General features: G+C 46.2%; 1 protein-coding gene across 1 annotated transcript in view; it reads left to right on the top strand.

Annotated features, from left to right (window-relative positions):
* Positions 1-786: 786 nt before the first annotated feature.
* BMERB1 (bMERB domain containing 1) overlaps positions 787-12,543 on the top strand; it is a 152,726-nt gene continuing 140,969 nt past the window's right edge. The window contains exon 1 of the mRNA XM_003281514.4: positions 787-1,245. Within this exon, the coding sequence (XP_003281562.1) occupies positions 1,140-1,245 (106 nt within the window). The 5' untranslated portion in view covers positions 787-1,139. The remainder of the gene's footprint in view (positions 1,246-12,543) is intronic.

The following is a 12,543-nucleotide window of genomic DNA, read 5'->3' as shown; positions in this document are numbered from 1 at the left end:
GAGCAGCTCCTCACATTAGGCCTTCCTCCTCTGCCCACATGACATGCCTATTCATATTCTTTCCTGTTTCCTACTGGGAAATCATTTTCTTTTTTTCATTTCTTTTCTTTTTTTGAGACAGAGTTTTCCTCTTGTTGCCCAGACTGGAGTGCAATGGCATGATCTCGGATCACTGCAACCTCCGCCTCCCAGGTTCAAGCGATTCTCCTGCCTCAGCCTCCCGAGTAGCTGGAATTACAGGCCTGCGCCACCACAACTGGCTAATTTTTGTATTTTCAGTAGAGATGGGGTTTCACCATGTTGGCCAGGCTAGCCTTGAACTCCTGGCCTCAAGTGATCCACCCACCTCGGCCTCCCAAAGTGCTGGGATTACAGGCATCAGCCATCGTGCCCAGCCACTGCCATGGTGGTATTTTTTGTTTTTTTTAAAGATAAACCTCTGGGGTTTCTGGAAAGTAAAGCCCCGTGCTCCAAACAGCTCTGCTATACCTGTGTGCAAAATATTTTCATCTCTCTGTCTCCCCCAAGTGCATGCAAACACATATGGAACTGACATAGGCATCCACTGTCCCACCTCAAATCATACAGACGCACACGACAGATATTCTCACAGCAACGCAGTCAGCCAAGCCCAGAACCCATAGATCTAGGTCCACACTCACGCCTCTGCATACTCCCCAGAAAGATGGATGCATCGCCCGCAGATAGAGACGGGCTCACCAATCCCACTCAAAACCCGCAGCCCGCTTACAGCTCGCAAGCCGCCCACAGTGCCAGCCCCATGCCAAGCATCACTAGGGGCTCTGGAATAGGCAGGGGCCTTGTTCTCACTTCCTTTGGGTTGGTTTTATTTTAGTTGTTTTGTTTGTTGTTGTTCTGAGAGTTATCTCCTGCCCCTCTGTCTCCCTACCCAGCCCCCAAGCCTCCCCACCAAGCCTCCCTACTGCGCATGTGCCGTGCATCCCTCCCCCTCCTGGGTACCAGTAGGCGCTCCCAGGCGCTGGCGGCGGAAGAGATGGAGCCGCGTCACGGGCGCCCGGCCCCTTAAAACGCTGCTGGCTGGAGCCACCTCCCTCCCTGCAGCCCGCAGCGGGGATGGAGTAAAGGGAGACCCATCGACCTGGCCACGGGGATCAGCGATGGAGTTAAAGCAATCTTTGTCCACCCATCTGGAAGCCGAGAAGCCTCTGAGGCGCTATGGGGCGGTGGAGGAGACGGCATGGAAAACGGAGGGACTGGGGAGAAGTGAGTACTGGGGCGGGGGGCCGGGGACAGCTGGGGATCCGTGTGCCTGAGCGGGTGGTCGTGGGAGCGCGAGGAACGCCAGCAGTGGACCCAGGAAAGCGCCCCCGCAGTGGGGCTGGCAGCGCAGGGGGATACGCAGCTCTGCGCAGGGACGCGCTCTCCCTGCGAACAAAAGGGGGGACCCTCCGGGCTGAGCCTCACTGGGAGGGTTGGGAGATGGCCAGGCAGCTAAGGCAGGAGCCTGGGCTCGACTTAGGAGTCCCGGATCTGTCAGCTCGCAGCTGGTCCTGTGAAATCGGGTCTCTCCCATAGCTCAGGGAGGAGGATCCTCTCTCCGCCTGGGATGCGCCAGGGTGCTGGAGACGCAGGACCGTCCTGGAAAGCGCCCACGTCCCTGGAGAGGGGGGAGTGTCTGCTGGGTTTCCGCTTGCTTTCCTACCCCCTGCGTGAGGTTTCGGAGTGCACCTGAAATTCCCAGCTTTTCCTCCCCCGCCTTCCTTGGGTCGGGGTGGGAGGCTTGGGGCGGCGAGAGGGTCAAAAGATGAACCATGCACACACCGTTCTCCTTTCTCTCTTGACTCAATTGAAGTCTGCTTGGGTACAACCCTAGAAGGCAGTTTCGAAATAGACCGGCCGTATTTATTTACTGGTTCTCTCTGCGGTGTTTGGATGTCGACATTTCTAAGTAAACGAAGGATTTTTGTTTTTCATTAATAGGATACAATAGTTGAAACTCCTGCCCTCAAAGTGTAGAGGCAGCTTCAGGGGCTCCAGGGTCACTGGAGGTCCCTGCAAACCCAGGGGCTCCCCAAAGCCGCTGCTCTCACATGGCTTGCCCACCAGGCTGGGAAGGAGAGGTCCTTCTCAGGGACCCTGCAGCTTCCTGCCTCGCTCTGGGTCACTGCTCCGTGCTCTGCCCCAGCATGGATCTCTGAGCGATGTAGGGCTAAAGTATTGTGAACGTGATCTTATTCTGTCCTCACCTGGTGGAAAATTGTGTGTGCGCGCTCTTTTTCTCTATACCTGTAATTATGGATTTAGAAAATCTTCCTAGAAGGACTCAACTGTGTTCTGATTCTGACGGGTTGAAGTTGAAATCACAATCTAATGTCTTAGTGGTTCATCTGCTAGGATGGATGTCACAGCGCTGCCAACCTCTTTCCTTTTCTTTTTTTTCTCCCTTTTTAACCTTGATCCTTCTTTCTAGTTCATCCTTTCAAGACCCAATGACTTGGTGCTTTGGCATAACATCAGGGCATCAGGGCTGAGGGTCTCTGTTTCTTTCTTTTTTTAATTTTTAAGTGCACATAGTGGGTGTCCATATTTATGGGATACATGAGATATTTTGATACAGGCATACAATGTGTAATAATCACATCAGGGTAAATGGGGTATCCATCACCTCAAGCATTTATCCTTTTTTTGTGTTACAAACAATCCAATTACACTCTTTTTTTTTTTTTTTTTTTTTTTTTTTGAGACGGAGTCTCGCTCTGTCGCCAGGCTGGAGTGCAGTGCGCAGTCTCGGCTCACTGCAACTCGCTTCCGGGTTCACCATTCCTGCCTCAGCTCTCCGAGTAGCTGGACCACAGGCGCCCCCACCCGGCTAAGTTTTTGTATTTTCAGTAGAGACGGGTTTCACGTGGTCTCGATCTCCTGACTCGTGATCCCCCCTCGCCTCCCAAGTGCTGGATTACAAGCGTGAGCCCCGCCCGCCTACCCTTTTTAAAAAGCCCAGCTGTGTGACTAATTATACTCTTAGTTTAGTTTTTTTTTTTTTTGAGACGGAGTTTCGCTCTTGTCACCCAGACTGGAGCGCAATGACACAATCTCGGCTCACTGCGACCTCTGCTTCCTGGGTTCAAGCGATTCTCCTGCCTCAGCCTCCAGAGTAGCTGAGATTACAGGTGCCTGCCACCATGCCCGGCTAACTTTTGTATTTTTAGTAGAGATGGGGTTTCATCATGTTGGCCAGGCTGGTCCCGAACTCCTGACCTCAGGTGATCTGCTTGCCTTGGCCTCCCAAAGTGCTGGGATTACAGGCGTGAGCCACCGCACCCGCCCTCTTTTAGTTATTTTTAAACGTACAATAAATTGTTGACTGTAGTCATCGTGTTGTGCTATCAGATACTAGATCTTATTCATTCTATCTACCTATGTTTTTGTACCCATTAACCATCTCTATGTCCCCACCTCCCAATACCCTCCCCAGCCTCTGGTAACCATCATTCTACTCTGTATCTCCATGAGGGTCTCTGTTTCTTACAAGCTCAAAATATTCTCAACAATGGCTGCCTTTTGTTGCTAGATGACCATGTACTGAGAACTTTAAGTGCATCGTTTCATTTAGTCCCCGTAACAACCTCCTGCAGTACTAAGACTCCCCTTGCATAGATTTTAAAAAACGAAACAAAACTGGGACTTGTTAGGTGATCTGACATTTAAGTGGCAGAATCAGGATTTGAACCTGGGTCTCTTGGACCCCAGAGCCTGCTTTTAACATGAAGGTTTATTGCTTTCATGGTTTCAGAAAACTTCCTGTCTGTTGAGATAGTCACAGAACATGCTCAGTGATTTTATAAATATGTGGCAGCCCTGTTGCTCTCTGAAGCTCACAGAAGCCTTGAAAAAATGCTGGGTCCATGCAGAATAGAAGCTGTTCACACGAGTGCTGCTTTGAATCCCCACTCTGTGCCTTGCTGGCTATGTGACTTTAGGAGTATTGCTAAGCCTCACTCTGCCTTCATTTTCTGAAAATAGAGATGATAGTAGTGCTTATCTTATGGCTTTATTGTGTGTACTAAATAAGATGATACATATAGAACTCAAGGTTAAGTGCTCAATACCCATTGTTCACTTCCATTCTGTTACTGCACAACATTTATAGACAGAACCTGCTTTTACTCTTTGCAAGGTATTATGTAAATATTGGTCAGTTCTCCAATAATGCCCTTATAGCTTTTTATATCTTACCATTTGATGAGAAAAAATTTGAAACATGCTGGAGAACTGCAACAAGCACCCAATTTACAGCAGTTTCAATCCTGAAATTTTTGTACTTCTGAGTCCTATGCTGCACACTGTTAAAAGTCTGGTATAAGGCCAGGCGCAGTGGCTCACGCCTGTAATCCCAGCACTTTGGGAGGCCAAGGTGGGCGGATCACAAGGTCAGGAGATCAAGACCATCCTGGCTAACATGGTGAACCCCATCTCTACTAAAAATACAAAAAATTAGCTTGGTGTGGCGGTGGCCGCCTGTAGTCCCAGCTGCCGGGGAGGCTAACACAGGAGAATGGCGTGAACCCAGGAGGCGGAGCTTGTAGTGAGCCGAGATTGCGCCACTGCACTCCAGCCTGGGTGACAGAGTGAGACTCCCTCCCAAAAAAAAAGTCTGGTATAAAGTCCTTCTTACCCTCTGTTTCAAACCATCAAGGGCTGAGTCCTGCTTCCTAGTCAAAGGCAAGAGGAACAGCTCCTGATCTGTACTTGCGTGGATCCTTAAATCTGGTTTTTCTTTTCTTTTTTGAGACGGAGTCTCACTCTGTCCCCCAGGCTGGAGTGCAGTGGCACGATCTCAGCTCACTGCAACCTCCGCCTCCCAGGTTCAAGCCATTCTCCTGCCTCAGCCTCCCAAGTAGCTTGGACTACAGGTGTCTGCCACCATGCTCAGCTAATTTTTGTAGTTTTAGGAGAGAGGGGTTTTCACTATGTTGGCCAGGCTGGTCCTGAACTCCTGACCTTAGGTGATCCGCCCACCTCAGACTTCCAAAGTGCTGGGATTACAGGCATAAGCCACCGCACCTGGCAAAACCTGAAATTCTTAAAATGTGGATCCAGAGTCTAACTTTTGAAACTTGAATCTGGCAAGTTTTATTTTCTAGACTTTTTTTTTTTTTTTGAGACAGGGTCTTGCTCTGTCGCCCAGGCTGGAGTGCAGTGGCACAATCTCAGCTCACTGCAACATCCGCCTCCCAGGTTCAAGCAATTCTCCCGCCTCAGCCTCCAGAGTGGCTGGGATTACAGGCATGCACCACCACATCCAGCTAATTTTTGTATTTTTAGTAGAGATGGGGTTTCACCATGTTGGCCAGGCTGGTCTCGAACTCCTGGCCTCAAGTGATCTGCCCTCCTTGGCCTCCCAAAGTGCCGTGATTACAGGTGTGAGCTACCATGCCTGGCCTGTTTTCTAGACTCTTGTTTGCACTCAGGGGGTGTTTGATTAAACCTTTTTTGGAACACTCTTTCAACTCTCAGGGTATCTATGGATCCATTCCATAAAGCCTGGGCCCTCCATTTATTTATTAATGAAGTGTGAAAATTAGTACTTTTGTTTCTATGGCATGACAAGTGCCAAGCCAATGTTGTAACACATGAAATGCTGGAGAAAAGAAGAGGCCCCTTAAAAAGAAGCCATGCTCTGTTTAACTTCCACACATTTTTAAATATTTTATGTTAAACACTGAGTAGGTGTAAATTAAACAGAATTGAAGAGGGGAGGGAGACTGCAGAACTGGTCTTTTTTAGTTAAGCTTGTGTTGACTGCTATTTTAAATTTCAACTATAGTTTTTAGATAAAAGATATGTAATGTGCTATAGCAGAGTAGCAAAGAAGGAACGTTTTGAAGTTAGGCTGAATGAGTTCAAACTAGCCCCATTCAGTTGTCACTTGGTAGATTTGTGACCCTGGGAAAATTGCTCAAGGTCTCTGTGTGTCAGTTGCCTCATCTGTGAAGTGGGGATAATTGTAGTAATTCGCACTTCGGACTCTTGGAAGATTAGATGAGATATGTATATAATGCATTTAGCACAGAGCCTCATGCTGAAAGCGCTCAGTCAAGGCTGAATGGTTGTCATAGGAGGACAGAAGGGGATGGCCCCAGCAATATTTGCAGAGGTTATCCCAAGCTCACCAGTTACAGCTTTTCATTGCTTCCATTTCTTAGTAAATTCTGGTTAATGATTCTGTACATATTGCCTTCCTCATGGGAACATGTGGAGAAAGGCTTCCGCACCCTTACAAACCATCTAGTATTTTCTCCTTTGAGAAAGGTTCAAAGTAATTCCTCCCAGCCACCTTCAACAGCGTTTTTCCACCAGCAGGGAGGTTTTTTCCCCGCTCAGCTGGAAAATGTATAGTGACATTTCAGTGTGGTTAGATATATAAAAATACTGCTTTCAACCAAGTGTAATTAATTGAGGGAGACATGCAGACAAGGTGCCTTTTGAAAAAGCGCAGAGCTTTTCAGAAACACAGTTGTCTGCTGTTGTGGCCATTTCTTGATAGATTTGAATGTGTCTTAAAGGATGATCAAGATTTTGGACAGGGGAAGTGGAGGAGTTGGGGGCGGGAGAGGGGAATGCCAGGAGAGGTAATAGCATCAACTGTCTGGGTGTGGTGGCTCATGCCTGCAATCTCAGCACTTTGGGTGGGCGGATCGCTTGCGGTCAGCAGTTCGAGGCCAGCCTGCCCAACATGGTGAAACCCTGTCTGTACTAAAAATACAAAAACTAGCCAGGCGTGGTGATGGGCGCCTATAATCCCAGCTACTAGGGAGGCTGAGGTGAGAGAATTGCTCGTATTCAGGAGGCAGAGGTTGCAGTAAGCCGAGATTGCACTGCTGCATTCCAACCTGGGTGACAGTGCAAGACTTCATCTCAAAAAAAAAAAAAAAAAAAAAAAAAAAAAAAAAAATCAACAAAGGCATAGTGGTGGAAATAAACGCTCTGTGAGTAGGAGATTGGAATGAAGTAGAAAGCTCAAACTGCAATCTTTCCATAAGCCCAGGGGAGATGACTATTATTTAAAAGTTCAAAGTTGTGTACTGACTAACAAGCAGATCGTTAAACTGGCCAGCGTTTCAGGTTTCATAAACAGTGTGGAGACTGAAATAACGCAAATTGCTGGCAATCTATATAATAGATTCTTGGGGAAGGGTTTGAACTATCTTCTTCTGTTTGGTTACATAGGCTCATTTTATTATTTCATTTTGGTTTTGCGTTATTTCTTTTTTTCTGGTTCTAGAAGTAATACATGCACTTTATAAAAAATTTGAATTCATCTGAAATATGAAAATAAAAAGTAAAAAACGACCATCATTTGCTCCCCAAATCCCATTTATTCATTCCATAAATAGGTACTGAGTGCCTTACAAGTGCCAGGCAGTGTTCTAGCAGCTGCAGGTACAGTCTTGAGATTTCTCGACAAAGTCCCTGCCCTTGTAAAGCTTCCATTTAAGGGAAGTTAAGACCTGGGTTGAGAGTGAAGGAGTCAAATATTACATAGGCAAACAAGTAAGATGGTTTAAGTCATAGTAAGTGTTACATGGGAATTAATAGGGAAGGGGTACTTTTCATTTGGTGTTCAGGAAGTGCTTCTCTAAGGAGGTGACATTTTGCTGTATAAATAGCAGGAATCCAGGCAGTAAACGTAAAGGCCTTGTGCTAGAGGAAGAGGCGGAAGGCCAAGGTGGCTGGAACCCAGTGAGTCAGGGTGAAGGGCAGATGAATCAGAGGGAAGCCAGACTAGGTAGGGCCTTTTAGGTCGTGATTAAAACAAACAAACAAAAAGTCTGGAATTTATTCTCATTGCAGGAGAAACTGCTGAAAAATTTTAACCAAGGGACTAACATGAACTGTTATGTTTTTTGAGGTTTTTTGTTTTTGAGACAGGGTCTCGCTTGTCACCCAGGATAGAGTGCTGTGGTGAGATCTCGGCTCACTGCAGCTTCGACCTCCTGGGCTCAAGGGATTCTCCCGCCTCAGCCTCCTGAGTAGCTGGAACTACAAGTGTGCGTGCCTCTAGAGCCCATTAAAAAAAAAAAAAAAAAATTAAGACGGAGTCTCGTTCTGTTGCCCAGGCTGGAGTACAGTGGTGTGATCTCGGCCTGCTGCAACCTCTGCCTCCTGGGTCCAAGCGATTCTTCTGCCTCCAGAGTAGCTGGGATTACAGGTGCCCACCACCATTCCTGCTTAATTTTTGTATTTTTAGTAGAGATGGGGTTTTCCCATGTTGGCCACGCTGGTCTCGAACTCTTGACCTCAAGTGATCCACCTGCCTCAGTCTCCCAAAATGCTGGGATTACAGCCGTGAGCCATGATGCCCAGCAGCCCTGCTAATTTTTGAATTTTTTTGTAGAGATGGGGTTTTGCTGTGTTTCCAGGCTGGTCTTGAACTGCTGGGCTCAAAAGCAATCTGCCTGTCTCAGCCTCCCAAAGTGCTGGGACTACAGGCAAGAACCACTGTGCCTGGTGAAACCCTGTCTTTACTAAAGAAGGTGGTAGGGCTGGAGCCTGGTTTTTGTTTTTAAAAGGTCATGTTGGGTACTAGATGGGGAATTAAGTCCATAGCGGGGCAAGTGATGATCAATGCAAGCAGCATTTGATACAGTCCATGATTCATTCCTAATCAATTTTATTTTGCAGAAGTGGTGGCAATTTCCTTGAGTGTGAAAGGTGTGACAAGGGCCCCATGGGTTGTCCTCTGGAAGATCAAGCACCGGGTTAAGACTTAGGAGAGGGAGGCGGGGCGCAGTGGCTCAAGCATGTAATCCCAGCACTTTGGGAGGCCAAGGCGGGTGGATCACCTGAGGTGAAGAGTTCAAGACCAGCCTGGGCAACATGGTGAAACCCCACATCCACCAAAAATACAAAAATTAGCTGGGCGTGGTGGCGCATGCCTGTAATCCTAGCTACTCGGGAGGCTGAGGCAGGAGAATCGCTTGAACCAGGGGGCAGAGGTTGCAGTGAGCTGAGGTCACGCCATTGCACTCCAGCCTGGGCGACAGAGTGAGAAACTATCTCAAGAAAACAAACAAACAAAAAAAAGAATTAGGAAAGGGATAGATTCTGCACTGTCTCTCGACAGGCAACTATGTAAATTATTGCAAAACTATTATAGCAGTGATATAAATATTACAAATATGATAGTATCTAGAATGTACTTTGAACAAGCCCAATTATTTACACAGTTGGGTAATGTCTGCTCGTAACTTTGTTCATAATGTTATGTTTTATTTTTGCAAGAGTTTCCTCCTCATGTGTTAACTGAAGAAAAAATTAATCATGCCTATTCTTGGACTGATTAGTTATTAAACACATATTAATAATAATATCCATTCAATGAGTTTTAGCTATGAACTTGAGCTTATTAAATTCTCATAACAGCCCTATGACATAAGGAGAATTATTATTCCCATTTTAAACATGGGGCAACCGAAGTTTCAGGGGGTTAAGAAACTTGCTGAAAGGCATAAAGCTAGAAGGTGGTAGGGCTGGAGCCTGATTCTAAGCCCTCTCTGCCTCTGGATGTTCCTATCCACTGTCTGTTATTCTTGGTTCAGTGCTGGCTGCTGTAGAGATTAGAGATGGAGTAAGACAGAATCCCAGCCTTCACTCTTAAAAGGTTTACAGATTTGGAGAGTGAGAGACACAGCTATTAAGAACACCACAGGGCTGGGCGTGGGCGCTCACACTTGTAATCCCAGCACTTTGGGAGGCCGAGGCTGGTGGATCACTTAAAGTCAGGAGTTCAAGACCAGCCTGAGCAACATGGCGAAACCTCATCTCTACCAAAAATACAAAAATTAGCCAGGCATAGTGGCATGCATCTGTAATCCCAGCTACTCTGGAGGCTGAGGCAGGAGGATCACCTGAACCAGGGAGGCGGAGGTTACAGTGAGCTGAGATTGCACCACTGGACTCCAGCCTGAGCGACAGAGCAAGACCTGAGACCTGTCTCAAAAAAAAAAAACACCACAGGCCGAGCGCAGTGGCTCTCACGTGTAATCCCAGCACTTTGGTAGGCCTCGGCGGGGAGGATTACTTGAGCCCCAGAGTTTGAGACCAGCCTGGGCAATGTGGTGAAACCCTGTCTCTACCAAAAATACAAAAAATTAGCCGGATGTGGTGGTGCGCCTGTGGTTCTAGCTACTTAGGAGGCTGAGGTGAGAGAATCGCTTGAGCCTGGGGGGCCCGGAAGCTGTGGTGAGCCAAGATGGCACCATTGTACCCCAGCCTGGGTGACAGTGAGGCCCTATCTCAAAAAACAAACAAAAACAAAAACAAAAAATCCACCGTAACTTATAGAGCAGTATAATGAAACACAGGCTAAATGAAAAGTACAAGTGTGGGCCAGGCGTGGTGGCTTGAGCCTGTAATCCCAGCACTTTGGGAGGCCAAGGTGGGAGGATCACCTGAGGTCAGGAGTTCGAGACCAGCCTGGCCAACATGGTGAAACCGTCTTTACTAAAAATACAAAAAATTAGCCAGATGTGGTGGTGCACGCCTGTAATTCCAGCTACTCGGGAGGCTGAGACACGAGAATCGCTTGCACCCTGGAGGTAGAGGTTGCAGAGATTGCACCATTGCACTCTAGCCAGGACAACAGAGTGAGACTCTGTTTCCAAAAAAAAAAAAAAAAAAAAAAAGTGTGAAGTTAGGGAAGAAATTGGCTCTGACTGGGGAGCTGCAGGCCAACAGCAAACAGGGGTGTTTGCATTGGGCCTGAAGGCTAAACAGGGTTTCGAAAGGGGAAGAGAGAGGGATCAATTCAACAAGAAGAGCTAACTATCCTAAATATATATGCACCCAACACAGGAGCACCCAGATTCATAAAGCAAGTCCTCAGTGACCTACAAAGGGACTTAAACTCCCACACAATAATAATGGGAGATTTTAACACCCCACTGTCAGCATTAGACAGATCAACGAGACAGAAAGTTAACAAGGATATTCAGGAATTGAACTCAGCTCTACATAAAGTGGACCTAATAGACATCTACAGAACTCTCCACCCCAAGTCAACAGAATATACATTTTTTTCAGCACCACACCACACCTATTCCAAAATTGACCACATAGTTGGAAGTAAAGCTCTCCTCAGCAAATGTAAAAGAACAGAAATTATAACAAACTGTCTCTCAGACCACAGTGCAATCAAACTAGAACTCAGGATTAAGAAACTCACTCAAAACCGCTCAACTATATGGAAACTGAACAACCTGCTCCTGAATGACTATTGGGTACATAATGAAATGAAGGCAGAAATAAAGATGTTCTTTGAAACCAACGAGAACAAAGACACAACATACCAGAATCTCTGGGACACGTTCAAAGCAGTGTGTAGAGGGAAATTTATAGCACTAAATGCCCACAAGAGAAAGCAGGAAAGATCCAAAATTGACACCCTAACATCACAATTAAAAGAACTAGAAAAGCAAGAGCAAACACATTCAAAAGCTAGCAGAAGGCTAGAAATAACTAAAATCAGAGCAGAACTGAAGGAAATAGAGACACAAAAAACCCTTCAAAAAATTAATGAATCCAGGAGCTGGTTTTTTTGAAAGGATCAACAAAATTGATGGACCGCTAGCAAGACTAATAAAGAAGAAAAGAGAGAAGAATCAAATAGATGCAATAAAAAACGAAAAAGGGGATATCACCACCGATCCCACAGAAATACAATCTACCATCAGAGAATACTACAAACACCTCTATGCAAATAAACTAGAAAATCTAGAAGAAATGGATAAATTCCTCGACAAATACACCCTCCCAAGACTAAACCAGGAAGAAGTTGAATCTCTGAATAGACCAATAACAGGTTCTGAAATTGTGGCAATAATCAATAGCTTACCAACCAAAAAGAGTCCAGGACCTGATGGATTCACAGCTGAATTCTACCAGAGGTACAAGGAGGAACTGGTACCATTCCTTCTGAAACTATTCCAATCGATAGAAAAAGAGGGAATCCTCCCTAACACATTTTACGAAGCCAGCATCGTCCTGATACCAAAGCCTGGCAGAGACTTAACCAAAAAAGAGAATTTCAGACCAATATCCTTGATGAACATTGATGCAAAAATCCTCAATAAAATACTGGCAAACCGAATCCAGCAGCACATCAAAAAGCTTATCCACCATGATCAAGTGGGCTTCATCCCTGGGATGCAAGGCTGGTTCAACATACGCAAATCAATAAATGTAATCCAGCATATAAACAGAACCAAAGACAAAAAGCACATGATTATCTCAATAGATGCAGAAAAGGCCTTTGACAAAATTCAACAACCCTTCATGCTAAAAACTCTCAATAAATTAGGTATTGATGGGACGTATCTCAAAATAATAAGAGCTATCTATGACAAACCCACAGCCAATATCATACTCAATGGGCAAAAACTGGAAGCATTCCCTCTGAAAACTGGCACAAGACAGGGATGCCCTCTCTCACCGCTCCTATTCAACATAGTGCTGGAAGTTCTGGCCAGAGCAATCAGGCAGGAGAAGGAAATAAAGGGT

This window comes from Nomascus leucogenys, chromosome 18, assembly GCF_006542625.1.
Source record: "Nomascus leucogenys isolate Asia chromosome 18, Asia_NLE_v1, whole genome shotgun sequence".
Classification (NCBI taxonomy): Eukaryota; Metazoa; Chordata; class Mammalia; order Primates; family Hylobatidae; genus Nomascus; species Nomascus leucogenys.
Note: the sequence above shows the minus strand (reverse complement) of the source record. Positions and strands in the feature narration are given on the sequence as shown.